Source organism: Apteryx rowi, unplaced genomic scaffold (genome assembly GCF_003343035.1).
Source record: "Apteryx rowi isolate R43461 unplaced genomic scaffold, aptRow1 scaffold_832, whole genome shotgun sequence".
In the NCBI taxonomy this organism is placed as follows: domain Eukaryota; kingdom Metazoa; phylum Chordata; class Aves; order Apterygiformes; family Apterygidae; genus Apteryx; species Apteryx rowi.
This window is the reverse complement of record NW_020451130.1, coordinates 51,504-65,379: the sequence shown is the minus strand read 5'-3', so window position 1 is coordinate 65,379 and position 13,876 is coordinate 51,504. Positions and strand designations below refer to the sequence as shown.

Below are 13,876 nucleotides of genomic sequence, written 5' to 3'. Positions count from 1 at the left end.
CTCGATCCCTGCCACGCAGCCCCTGCCCACCCCACAGGATCCCGCTATACAGCCCCTGCCCACTCCGCTCTGTCCCTGCCAGGCAGCCCCTCCCCTCCCGCTCCATCCCGCTATACCGCCCCTGTCCTCCCGGCTCGATCCCCGCTCCGCCGCTCCTGTCCTCCCCACACGATCCCCGCTATACCGCCCCGCCCACCACAGACGCCGCCGGCCCGGCCGCGCCCCTCGCCCTCTCCCCTCCCGCCGCCGCCGCCGCCGCCGATTGGTCCGCGTCCCGTTGCCCGGCAACCGGCGCCTTCCTGCGGCGCGCCGCTCTGACGTCACCTCCGCGCGCCCGCTGGCGCGCCGCGGCCCGGCGAGGCGGCGGGTCCTGGTGCCGGTGCCGCCGCCGCCTCCATGGCGGAGGTGAAGGTGAAGCCGGAGGTTCCCGACCCCGTGGACATAGAGAACAGGTGCGGCCTGGGCCCGGCCGGCCTCGCGGAGGGGAGAGGGGGGGGAGGTGGCGGCGCTCGGGGCGCCGGTCGAGGCCCGGGACGCGGGTCCGCCGGTCGAGGCCCGGGTGTCGTGCCGGCGCTGGGGCGCGACGAGGGATGGGGCCAGGTTGTCGCAGACCACCGCCACCCCCCGGTGCCCTTCTCCGTCCTCGTGAAACCTCGTTCCTTTCCCTCCCTCCCCGCGTGGTTACAGTAACTTCACGCCTTTGGTTTGCGCTGCGGCAGAACCTGCTTTGCCTTTTCTCCTCCCCAGGATCATTGAACTGTGCCATCAGTTCCCTCACGGCATCACAGACCAGGTGATCCAAAATGACATGCCTCACATGGAAGCCCAGCAGCGAGCCATGGCGATCAACAGGCTGCTCTCAATGGTAGGGCCGTCTCGGCTTCCACCGCTTACTGTAGCCGAGCCGGTGCGCTCTTCCTACACGTGTGCTGCGTCCTAGAAACCTGTCAGGCAGGGCTAGCAAATTTTCTTTGGGTTTAGTGATGTAAGGCACTCAAAGTTGCCATAACCAATTAAAACATATCTCAAACCTTACAGTTTCTATTCTGTAATCCAAGCTTAACATGAATGTGCAAATTCACATGAATTTCTAGGTTTAAGAGACTGCCACTGAGAAGTTCCACATTTGTTTCTAATGTTTTTCTCAAGAGTGACTTACACGTGTCTAGAATTCTGTGGTCCTTTTCCCTGTATATTAGTTTGCATGCAAAGTAGAATGTGATACTGTAGTGTAACATAACAGTCCTGAGTGCAGATGTAGTTGCAGTGGTTCACCAGGTGAGAAGACAGGCAGACGCAGGTGATAATGACAAAGCCTGTTAATGGTGGGGAATGAGTTAGCTAGAAACAAAAGAATGGATGTTAGCCTGTGCTATTGCACATGAAGCCCTTTGCCAAACCCCTCACAAAATCGCAGGAGTGTGGATTACTCTAATGACAAACAAGCAGGTGAAACATCTTGAAGGATTTTTGTAACTCAGAAATTTCCCACATCTCAGGGGACATTTCCCTTTATTTTATCAGGACCCAGCTTCAGATAAGAGTGAGGATCACAGCCAGCTACTTCTGCCACATGTTCAGGAATAGATAGAAGCTATGGAGTCTTGGTTCTATGTGGCATAAACTTGAATATCAGCTAAATGTTCAAGGTCTTAAAGATCAGGATTCCTTTCAGTTCCTTAGGTAGCTGCTTCATAGGCAAGTGGAGTCAGGAGAGAAAACAGACTGGGTGGAGTGGGTGGTGCAAAGAAGGGGCACTCGCCCTCTGGGAAAGAGGGGTGGTAGAAAGTGTTCAAATTGAGCAAGTTTCTTTTTGTGTTTTTTTTGTTTGTTTGCTTGATTTTTTTTTTTTTTTTCCTCTTCATAAGCAGAACTTCAAGTGGACCACAGTGCATGGTGCTGGAACTAATCTAATCTGTCTCTCTTTCATCTTTCTGCTTATAGATATGAGGTTTATAAGCACAATGGATAAGAGCTTGTTTTCAACAGCTTTTCAGTAGGTTGGCCAAATTTCACAGGGAGGCTTCACTGATAGTTAAGCCTCTAGAACTTATTTTAAATAGACACTTTGGGAGTCGGGGGAGAGATCCGGTAAGCACATTAAGCATGGGAAGAACTGCAGTGAGAACTAAGCCTTAATAAGCATCAGGGACTTCATATGAGATAAGCCGTAAGTACTTCACCTGTGGAAAAGCATCGAGTGGGCTCATCTTGAGGTGTGAGCTCCAATCAACCACATAATGCAAATCTATAAGAAATAAGGCTGTAACTATGGGGAATGGATTAGCTAACAGTGAAGGAGTGAATATTAAGCTTGTGCTCATATATGCATTTATGTTCTTGGGCTTGTCTAATTGCTTGGCTCTTCCTTCAAAACAGGAGATAAGAAATTGCCTGGCTCAGTTGGAAGTCAAGAATAGGACACATCTTGTGTGTGAAAGATGCCAGTAACTTGCCTCTGAGAGTTATTGGCAGTCCTGACTGGCAGTTTCCCTGTGATCTTTATTTTGTGTTTAAAAAAAAAAAAAAAAAAGAGCTTTGCTACTGGAAATCAGAATTTTTCAAATCTGTTGTTCAGCAGAGCTCTAACTTGATTTCTGGATGGTCATACAAATGAGCATTTTGGTGGAAAGCAAGAGAAAGGCATACAAGAGCTTGATGTCCTTTGTACGCTGGTGAAAGCTAGGAAGTGCATAGATGATGTGGGAAGAGGCTGGAACTGTATTTATTATTTCTAATAGCTGAGGATAAATGGATACTCGCAGGGAAAAACATCCTTGAGTGTATTGTTTCTAGTGGTTGGAAATGTTAGTTTTCCTTTTCTTCATGCAGTTGACATTAAATAAGGCTTCATACTTTATAAATAGTTTAGAAGATTCTTGCCATATTCTGAAACATGCTACTTGAAGGAAAATAAATACCCTGTGCCTATCTCTCCTAGGGGCAACTGGACCTTCTCAGGAGCAATGCAGGTCTCCTATATAGAATCAAAGAGTCTCAAAATGCAAGGTAAGCCTCATATTTTTTGCATAAATGTCTGGAGCACAATTCTGTATTTCATGTGCTGCACTGCTGAGAAGACACTCCCATCTTCACTGGGCTGATGGCTGCTACAGACTGTAATTGCTCATGCCAGGAGGGTACACTTAATTGCCCTGAGCTGATCCTGAAAACTGTTTTAGGTATAATGCTTTGTACTGAACAGAGGTTACTATGGAGCTAGAGCTCTGGCTTGCTAGCAGAGTTCCTGATCCGGCAACGTGATCTCTGCAAACAAATTTGTATGCTCAAGTGAAATCCAGTTGAAGTACGGTCTGCAAACTGTGGTTCTGTGGCATTGCTTAGGTTTCAGGATTGGCTTTCGTATTTGTAGCTGTTCCAGGAGACCACTTGATCTGCTGCTCGTGCCCTTTATTTTGTTCATTAAAATTTACCTTTAAACCATATTTTGTGATGCCTGTGTAAATTTGAGTAGGAGATGCCTAGATTTACTTCTAGGAAGGAATATTCTCCAAACTTATCCTTAGTATGCAGGCACCTCGCCCTCTTTCAAACAGTTTAGAAAAAGATTGCTGAATTCAGGCTTTCTCAGATCAATGAAAAAATCAATATTCTGATTTGGGAGTGCTCCACTATCCCTTTGTAGACATGCCTTGTAGAGAGTGTTTATTCCAAATTATGCTCTGTACTGTTTGATCTTCCGTGGTTGTGCTAGTATGTGACTCTGAATTCCCCGTTATTATGACAAAAAACAAGTTGAGTGACTCCTGCTAATTAATCACTTTTTCTTTCATAGCGTGCGCTTTTCTTTTTATCATGGCTTCTCGCTGGCAAGCTTGGCTTGATCCAGAGAGGTTTACAGTGTCATGTATTGTATTTGCCAATAGGTGGCTCATTGTGTAGTGTTTTGGTTTTTTTTTTTTCATTTATGCATTGTATTTTTTCCATAGTACTTGTTTTCAGTTTAAAACAAATCCAAATTCTTTCAGGCCTTATGGACTTTTCAAAAAATCCTAATGTCTGTCCTATTTTCACAGTAAAATGAAAGGCTCTGACAATCAAGAGAAGCTGGTTTACCAAATTATAGAAGATGCAGGCAACAAAGGTAGTTTATTTAAACTGTATTTGTGAATGCTACCAACTCTATTTATTTATGGAACTGTTTCTGTCCAATGTTTTAAATAATTGTCCAAACAATACAAATATAAAAACTAGAATGCCCTCAACAGGACTGTGGCTAATGTTCCATGTGCCTACTTTAAAAAAAAGACAAGGGGAAAAAAAAAAGACATGTTTCTGCATAGAACAACAACCTGTCCTGGCTGACTTTTTTGCAGACTTTTTCAAAAGTTTTGGAACATGACTTATGAGATTTATATATGGGCTGTCACCTGAGGAATCTGTGCAGCAGACTCACTACTTTAAAGAAAATGTTATATCCCTATCAGATTTCACAGGTGTACTGCCAGCAGAAACCACTACTAGTAACTAGGCTGTCCCAGCCGCCTTTTGCACACTGTGCTTGAGAGATGGCAGGTAGAACTGATGGTAATGTTTCTGTTGAAGCAAAAACTTGTTATTTAAAAGTGCAAGAACTTTTCTGTGGTGCATTCCTGTTAGCAGTGAAATGAGGTCTACATGTAAGAGTTCTCAGAGGAGGGGTAAAGGACAGGGTTTTTTTTTTCTTTTTTTTTCTTTTTTTTTTTTCCCCCCGGCAACTGCAGGGAGTGATAGGATCAGGAATGCACTGCAAGTTGAGCAATGTTGTAATGTGATTTTTTTTTTTTTTTTTTTTGGATTGCAATGAATTACAGAAATGAACAGTTTCTGCTTGTATTCATTTCCATTCACTTCTCTGTTTTTAAACAGGTATTTGGAGCAGGGACATTAGATACAAAAGTAATCTGCCTTTAACAGAGATCAACAAGATACTGAAAAACTTGGAAAGTAAGAAACTAATTAAAGCAGTTAAATCTGTAGCGGTGAGTAATCTATGTGTGTTTTTTTTTCTTTTTCTTTTTTTTAACCATTTGAAGTGTTTGCTGCACACTGCATGTTTGGGCAGGGTACTGGGGGCAGAGAAACATGGGTTCTACATCCACCTTTGACTATGCCCCAAGGTTCGACTCTCCCCTTTAGAATGCAGGCTTGAGTTGTAACGGATAGAAGAAACTGTAATGTTTATTAAATAATCAACATGTTACTAATAAACTGATTAACTGCGTAATGAACTGATTAACTCATAAACACATTATTTATATCCAGTTCTGTCACTCTTCACACCATTGGTAATTACACACCATTATTATCAAATTGCAGTTCTAGTACTCATAATTCTTTGTTACACGCAACTATTATTACAGTTCTGTCACCCTTCACTAGCCTCTCACACCACTTGATAAGAAGTTGCAATTCTGTCACCCTTTTCTCTACCCTCCCACACCCAGTCTTTAAGACACAGACCTAATGGAGAGTCCCGGGGGTTGCCTGAAGGGTTTCCCTCTGGCATCCCAGGGGGCCTGGGTCCGCAGGTCAGCCTCTCTGCATCCGTAGGCATCTGTGCTCCTGCTGTCGGCAGATGCTGCCCTCTGTTGTTACCTAACTGATTTTATACCTTATTCTCTTTTTTTTGTTTCTGGATCTTCCTTTTCACCACCCTTATACCACCCTTCCTCCACACAGTTTAGGACAAATGAATTCTCTCTTCTCCAGCTCCTTTTCTTAAATGTTCCTCTCAGATAGAATTTTTTCAGCTATTAAAAGCTGTGCACTTTTCTTTTACAGGCATCAAAGAAGAAGGTGTATATGCTTTATAACCTACAGCCTGACCGGTCAGTGACTGGGGGGGCTTGGTACAGTGACCAAGACTTTGAGTCTGAATTTGTCGAGGTGTTAAATCAACAGTGCTTTAAATTTCTACAGAGTAAGGTGAGTGCCGCTATTAAATTCATCTTCCATTTGCTTTGTCCAAGTAATAGTTTTCCTTATAAAATTCTTGACAGAAAAGGTTTTCCATAGTGTTTTCCATAAAGTGGCTGTTGTTATAACTGGATCAGCAAATCTGTGCTGGATTTTTACTTGTCTGCCACAGCAAGTGTGGTGATGTTGCATTTTAATAAATGCATCTTTAGCACCCTTTACAGGGAATGAAGCTTTCCATCTCCAAGGCTCAATGATGAGTTAGGCAGCAACAAACACAGGACCAAAAAAACTAGCAAAAGTCACGGTTTTCCCCTCACAGCTCCACATTTATGAGAGGGTAGATGGCCCTAGTCAGACCATACTTAGTGTAAAATTATTTTTGGCTACACACTGCATTATCTCATGGACATCAGTCTTAAGGACATAGTTTTAAATGTTAAATAAAAACACATGTCCCAGAAATGGTTTGGAAATCCACTTTGATACTTCAGTCTGCCTGAAAGTGGACCGTGTATACCTAGAAAGATGCTCTTGATGATGAGTACTGACTGTAACTCATCTTTGCCTTTTCCCAGGCAGAAGCAGCTCGAGAGAGCAAACAGAACCCCATGATACAGAGGAACAGCTCGTTTGCCTCTTCCCATGAGGTGTGGAAATACATCTGTGAATTGGGTATCAGTAAGGTCAGAATAGATTCATCTTGCTACTCTCAAAATCACGAGTGCATGACTAACTCCAGGAGTTGGGTCCTTCAAATACTAACTTGGTGTGGGTCTGATAAGTACTGTAGAAACCTGCTGTTAGTGTAGGTGGTGGGCTTTGCTGCTTTATTGCTTTTTGAGGGGAGTGAGTGGTGCTGCATGGGATTCCAGGATAATTGTACACGTGGATTTTCAAAGTTGTTTAAGAGAATTGGTATCCACATCCTTGCTGATGGGAACTGGAATCAGTTTCACTTTAATAATCTCAAGTAGGATATTTTATAAATTCTCTCAAGTTTGCCTCTTTGCTTCAAGTAGTTTTAGAAAAATAAAACGTCAATTATTGGTCACTGTCAAACTGATGCATCTTCAGTTGTCTGCCTTTTCTTCTTCCACAATTAGTTTCCCATTAAACTTGAAATATATCATGCTAGGATGTTGCAGACACTTGAGGAGCATAGGGAAGATTTTTGGGGGGAACCAGGGCTAGTGTAATCCAAAAGTGCTTGGGAGGAAAGAGGCATTTGTTTTTTTCTGTTTGTATCTGCACAACCCCATAAAGTACCCAGTGGGAGCTGTACCTATATCTGGGCTAGGTTAGAACTCTAAGGATTTGTCATTCATAGTGTTTGCTTTTGTTTCTTCCTTGCAGGAGTTTACTGACATTCATTTTTTTCCTGTATTTTTCTTTCAAATTGATTCTTAGGTAGAGTTGTCAATGGAAGACATTGAAACCATTTTAAATACGCTAATATACGATGGAAAAGTGGAAATGACTATTATTGCTGCAAAGGAAGGCACAGTAGGCAGTGTGGATGGACAGATGAAGTTGTACAGAGCTGTTAGTCCTCTCATACAACCCACTGGATTAGTCAGGACACCCTGTGGACTCTGCCCTGTAAGTTACTAGCTTTGTGTATGAATAGGTGGATGCATCCAAATACTGAATACAATCCTGCAAGTACACCGCCAGTTAATACCAAACTTATGCCTGTGAGTGATCCCCATGGGTTTTTAAGCCAGCTACGCTCATGAGTATCATCACAGATGCCTTAGTTAAGGTATAGGAGGCAGATGCTTTAGTTTAGGCCAGGATGTTGCCCACTGCTGTGCTGTCTCTTCCCTGCACTTTGTGTGTTAGGCCAAAACTGCTGCTTTCCTACTGGGGAAAGAGCAGAAAATGTTGAGAGCGTGTTGCTTTCAATTAGACTGTGTTTGCTGCATATAATTACACTACTGACACAGTACTTTCTTTTTTCTTAGGTTTTTGATGATTGCCATGAAGGTGGTGAGATTTCTCCATCAAACTGTATTTATATGACAGAGTGGCTGGAGTTTTAAAGTGGAAAAAAAAGAACTATAAACTGGATCGATTCTTTACTGCCAAGGTGACAAAGCAGCTTGCTTTTTGTCAGTGGACTTTTAAATTTGTGAGTGACTCTAGGACATGGAGTTACATTGTTTTTAATTATACATAAAGCAGCAATACATCAATTGTGTGAGCAGTCCTGACAGCAGACTGAAAAACAAGGCAGCACTAGAGACCGGGGCTGAAGTGGAAATATCGATCCACTCTTGCACAAACACACTGGCTTGTTGACTTAAAAAGCGCCAGAGAACAGCTGGGTTGTGATGAATCACTTCCAAGGATTATGTCTAGTACTCTGCAGGCAGTTATTCTGAATGAGAGGAAATAAGCTCCTGCCAGTGGTATTAGTCTGAAAGCAAAGTTTGGGATCTCACTATTGTCAACTCTTATTTGCGACATTTTTCTGATCAGCTAATGACTTAAGTCTTAAAACTGACACTGTTCTCCTGTGTGCAACCATCTAATTGGAAACGAAGAATCTGATGCGATAAAGATCCTAAATACATCAAACAGCACTCACTGATTCTTTATCATCTTTCTTACCTGCTAATTTATCCTTAAAACGCCGTTTGATTATTCTCATGTACGTCTGTGTTTCATATTCTCCATTGCTGCTGCTGTCTGCTGATGAGTCTGTTAATAATTCCTTCATCTGACAGCGAGAGGATCATCATGTGATGGATGTGCTCTGGCAGCTTCACTGTATGAGTAGATATGTCAGCAGAAATCCTAAATAGAAGGATCCTGGAAAGGTGCATTTTCAGAATAGAAAATGTGGCCTGGTTCTACAGGTACAAGGGAAATGTTCTCAGGGTTTTAAAAGTTGCCAATGACAGTTACTCATACATAAATATGGTCTCCGGTCTTGGTTTGTGATCTCAGAAGGGCATGATATTGGCATATCATCAAAAAGCACCATCTTTTCTTCCTGTGGTGTAGAGCCAATTCTTGTTTCTTTTAAACAGAACCTCTTGGCTCCTTCTCTGTGTGACTCTGGAGTGGTGACTGGTGATAACTTCTAGAGTGTGTTGTTGTCATGAGCCTGCTGTCCTTGATGGTGTCCCAAGGCATGCTGGGACACAGATTTGTTCTGAAAACAGCTTTTTCTAGTTACTAGGACTGTGGATACCCTCTGGGTAGTGTAAAGGTGTGATACTGCCCTTTGAAATGTAAGTTCAAATCCTACTTGGGAAATAAATAGACTTTTGCACCAACTGCGTTAGGCTACTTCAACTCTTCCTTAACCTATAATCAAGGAACCACTTGGAAAAAGTCAGCTCCTTTCTCATAAATGGAAATATTGTGCATATATGGCACAGTCAGCTCTCCACCATCCAGAATAAGAGGGCTGGGATGAGGTACTAGCAGCCAGGGCATGAACTTTGCAGAACCAGCTTCATTCCAGTACAGTTATGGCTCAGCTCAAACTTGATGAATCCAAGCTGGCTCTGTATGCAACTACTCAGTATCTTCATAGTATCCTCTCGGGGCTGGGAAACAATTATTGGATCAAGCACAACAGTGGACCCGTTGTACCTTGCTATTTGCAAAATTCCCTGTCTGGAAATAAGCTCTGCTGGACACAAGCCAGCTCCTGTGTTAGAAGGGGTAGTGGTCAAACACCTCTGCAACTGAGTTAACAGCATGCTAGGTAATCTCACCCTGAATAGTAAACAGTTGGCTGACAGAAAGAGATTTTGGAGGACAGTTTACCTAGTTGGGGTGGGAGACTTGATATCAGTTATTTCAATACTGGCCCGGAATTAGATTGCCTCCTTGTTTGGCAGCAGCTAAGCATGTTGTCTCAGACTGGAGCAAACAACTAAGACTGATAAGCTGGCATGTCCATGGAGTGGGTTTGATAACATGGTATTAACTAGTGGGTACACCCAGAGCCTGCCCTTTCTTCTGTTGCAGTGTTGCCTTTTGAGTGACATGGGTGCACATCTCCATCTGGAGAGGCAGAAGAGTTGTAAAAAGAAAAAAAAGTGGGGGTGAAAGTGTGAGATGTTTGTTTCTCCTCTGCCTCCTTTGTCCACTCGGCACATGGAAGCCCGAGGAAGGCCTTCAGGCATCTGTTAGGTTGCCGAAGATAACTTTCATCGAGGTGTGGGGCTGGGATTGTCTTTGCCTTACTGTTTTCAGAGAGGACCTAACACAATCCTGCTGCTGCAGAGATAACAAGCTGTTTATGCTCGACTTCAACTAGAAGATGGCTTCCAGGGAAGCAACACCTCTTAAATATGCAGGAGCGTCACCGTATCAGTATGACTATATTCGCTTGCAGTAAGAAAAAGGAGAGGGAGCTTGTGGTCAGTGAACAGGTTTAGGAAGTGGATAGCTGGTTTATTAAGCTCTTTCGATCATGCCTCATTTGTATTGGGTTTATCTGGTGACTTACCCAACGTGATCCAACCTCTGTGGTCCCTGCAGCTTCCTAGCATTGCAGCTGTAGCATGACTTCTCAAGTTTGGAAAAAATGTGCCTATGGAGAAAAGTAAAGCAATTTCACTTTCCTCTCCATGAAAATGAAACATATTTAAAAATAAATATATTGACAATGTGTATCAGTATGACTATATTGAGCTATCTGTAAATGAAATAGAGGAATGATCTTTCTATCATTCAGGTTCTTCATGAACTTGGTTAACCTATTAGCCTCTGTAATTCTCTTAAAAAGAGAGAATGAATGCTAAAAGGTAATATAAATTCTTTATTCTCCTTTCCTCCTTGACTTCCTTCAGTTTTCTTTTCTACTTGACAAAGCCGTCTCCTTTATATTAGAAGCTCAGTCTGTTCATTTCTTTATGTGAGCCTCAGGCAAGAGGTCACAGTTCAGCCGTTATAGGACCAGCAGGGACCTCCTGGGTCAGAGAATTCATTCCTATTACAAGCCCTGGGTTGTGCAGTCCCTTTTGTAAACTCACCAGGCCATTCTGAAAGGTTCATTAATTAATGGTAATCAACAGTCCAAAGGCAAGTCGGAGGCAGTCACACCCCCAAATGCTATTTTCACATGAAATCAAATGCAAGATTGCTTTTGTTTCTGAGAGAAACATTAACTACAGTACCAGGCTGTGTTGTGAACTGAAACAGAGTACAGCTAGCAGATCCTGTTTAACACTTCTAGTCTTTACAGTCCAAAGTTTAAAACGTTAACATTAATGACAAACTTGAAGCTTTGATAGTGAAAACGTTTACCCTGTGGCTCACTGGCTTTTTTTTTTTTCCTCTCCTGGTTTTGATTTTTTTTTTTTTTTTTTAATTTACTCTGGTTTTAACTCTCACTTCTGTTGGAGGTGTTAAGTGTGATGGTTGTTCATGTGGTGCTGTTCGAGTGCCATCTTCTGCCTGATCTTGGTATGGCTACTGCTACTATGAGGCTTCAGGAGGAAGAGCCCAAAAACTTGTAAATCCTGCTTAGTTTCCTGTTCTGCCTCGAGGTGCAGAGTAGTTTTTTGGGGGTGAATGGGGACAGCGAGTCTCCAGTTGCTGCCAAGCACTTCCTCCCCCGGGCTGTCCTCCACAAACAGGGTTGTCCTCTGCAGCACACAGGCCACCACTTCGTTTTGCTTCGCAGACAAAACTACGGCGGCATTTCTAGCTATGAGAAATGGGCGGCCAGGCCCTTCGCTGTGCTGAACCTGTCTCAGCCTACGGTCTGGAGGGGACAGAAAGGTGTGGTGAGCACCTTCTGTGGATGATGTCAAAGTTCTTGTTGAAACCGCTCTCTTGTTCCCTGACAAAGTTAATTATTGCACTTTGTGCGGTTTTCAGGAGATCCCGGGGGTGGAGAGGAGGGGAAGCTATGCTCAAAGTATTCCTCTTCGGGTGTTAAATACAAAACAACTGGGACCTTATGTACTGGCCTGTGTTTTCCCTCTCCCCTGCTTACCTACTTTTAGAGCACGCCTGTGATTGTTCCAGGTAAATTCAAGAATAGGAAAGCTTTTGCTTTCATTATTGGTGGTTTGTAATAGAAATACAGGGCTCTATGATTTTGCTGCTCTTGCAAATTCACAATAGTTGCTCAATGTTTTGGTTAATCTAATGCTAACAGGATGGGCAGAGTATGGCCTGAAGCCCTGCATCTCAGTAAGGCACTGTGCTTTGCTTTTGAAACATGGCAATACGTGAGGAAGATGTAAAATGAAGGCCAAACTAGTAAGTCCAGAAGAGCACATTTGCTTGGCTTCTTACTGATATTGCTTGGAGAGAAGAGTCCTGGGGCTGAGACCATAAACAATTGAGTAGTTTAAATTTTATATACTTTAAGCATAGGTAGCATTCTTTTCTTTTTTCTTCCCATGGGATTTCTGTGATCTTTTTGCTCACGTTCAGCTTTTGCACAAGCAAATTTAATCCTACCTACTGGAGCGCGTGCAGCTTGCCCCATGTCAGAACGCTGGGAAGGCAAAATTAATGCTCAGCTCAGGCAGCAGTCTGGCCTTGGAATGCTGCTCTCCAGTGTTAGCTGCTTCAGTAGCAAATACACCTTTTACACCCTGGAGAGGAGGACTGGCTCCCGGTTTAAGCAGCTTCCTCAAGTATTCCCTAGTTAATGCCAATCAGTTTGTGGAATTTGGTGTTCTGAATACGGCCCCTATCTGTGTATTTGTGCAGTTCTGCCCCAACTCTGTCAACCGCTTCTTGCTGCCCTTTCCAGGGAAGGAAAGAACCATCCGTGGATCCAAACTGCACAGAAGTCCGAGGGCAGTTTGATTCGATCCTCTCCTGCTACCAGGATCTGTTGAAGTCTTCCTTCCCACAGTTCCCAGGTGTGTTTTAGCTCATCTGGGCACAGAAGTTTCTCAGTCAGGTCAGATTTAGTCACATTGGTATCACACAGTCACAGGAAGCATTTTTTTCATTTCCAGATACACCAGTCACATCAGCATCCCCAGATCACTCCTGATCAGAGAGTCTGAGCAACTGGGCCAGGTTTTCCTTGCAGGCTGGGGACTTCCTCATGGAGCAGGGAAACACTATTGCCTCAAGCCAGCCATAAAGGGTAAAGCAGGCTCACACCTATTTTCTGGGAATAGCATGGGGGGAAAATCCAGATAACCTGGGTCAGGCATATTTTGAAGTAAATACTGGAAACATGGTATCTGAATGGAAGAAGACAAGTGCTGTCAAAGGGTGCAAGTTCTGAGCAAACCAAATTAGGCAAATGTTACGTTGGTCCTTTTCAAGCCATCAATTTTTAGACGCTTGAGCATAAGGAAGCCAGAGTAAAATGTTAAATAAATTCAGTGACGCGTTACAGTTACTGTAAGTATGAAGAGGCTTTAGCAAGTGTGAAAGCACACTGCAGGAGGTAGAAGTTCTCCCAGGTGAGCAGGCACACTTTAAAAATTCCCAGAAATCTGAGTTACTCCTGATTCATTCTATTAGTAGTGTCTGTGCGGGGTTTCTTCTTTGCTGACAAATCCCTGCTTGCTCAGGCTTGCACTTGCCTCAAGCCTCCGGTTATTTTCGTGCCAATATTCTCTTCCCCTATGACAAATAGCTCCCTACAGCTGAATATACAGCATCGACCAAGTTTGTGGAGAGCAAAGCAAAGGTGAGTTTTACAGCTAACGGTGCCTTTTTACGGGGCAAGGAGCCTCACTGACGTAGGAGTGACAACACAACTTTCAGGCTGCTTTCCTCTCTCCTGCAGCCCAAAAGAGATACGCAAGTGAGACAGAAAACACTCAGCAGATCACGCCGCAACGTGAAAAAGCGTGTGTGTTTCTCACAGGCGGCCAGGCGCTCGCCGCTGGTAGAGGCGGCAAGGTTTTTGAATCTGGGGTCCGATTTTTGTGGCGTCGCCCGCAGGGCCGTGGAGAGAAGAACAAGGGCGGACTCGCGTTTCCAGCAGAGGGCGTGGAAAGAGAGG

General features: G+C 43.7%; 1 protein-coding gene across 2 annotated transcripts; it reads left to right on the top strand.

The window, feature by feature from the left end:
• The first annotated feature begins 340 nt into the window (after positions 1–340).
• POLR3F (RNA polymerase III subunit F) lies at positions 341–8,507 on the top strand. 2 transcript variants are annotated; one of them, XM_026089851.1, is made up of 9 exons: positions 341–452; positions 748–865; positions 2,942–3,009; positions 4,038–4,105; positions 4,870–4,982; positions 5,785–5,928; positions 6,498–6,569; positions 7,330–7,521; positions 7,887–8,507. In XM_026089851.1, exons 1-9 carry the CDS (start codon positions 397–399, stop codon positions 7,962–7,964), a joined length of 909 nt encoding a protein of 302 aa, XP_025945636.1. In that variant the 5' UTR covers positions 341–396; the 3' UTR covers positions 7,965–8,507. The 2 variants fall into 2 exon arrangements, with proteins under 2 accessions (XP_025945636.1, XP_025945635.1); XM_026089850.1 differs by having other exon boundaries at positions 6,498–6,605.
• Positions 8,508–13,876: the final 5,369 nt, after the last annotated feature.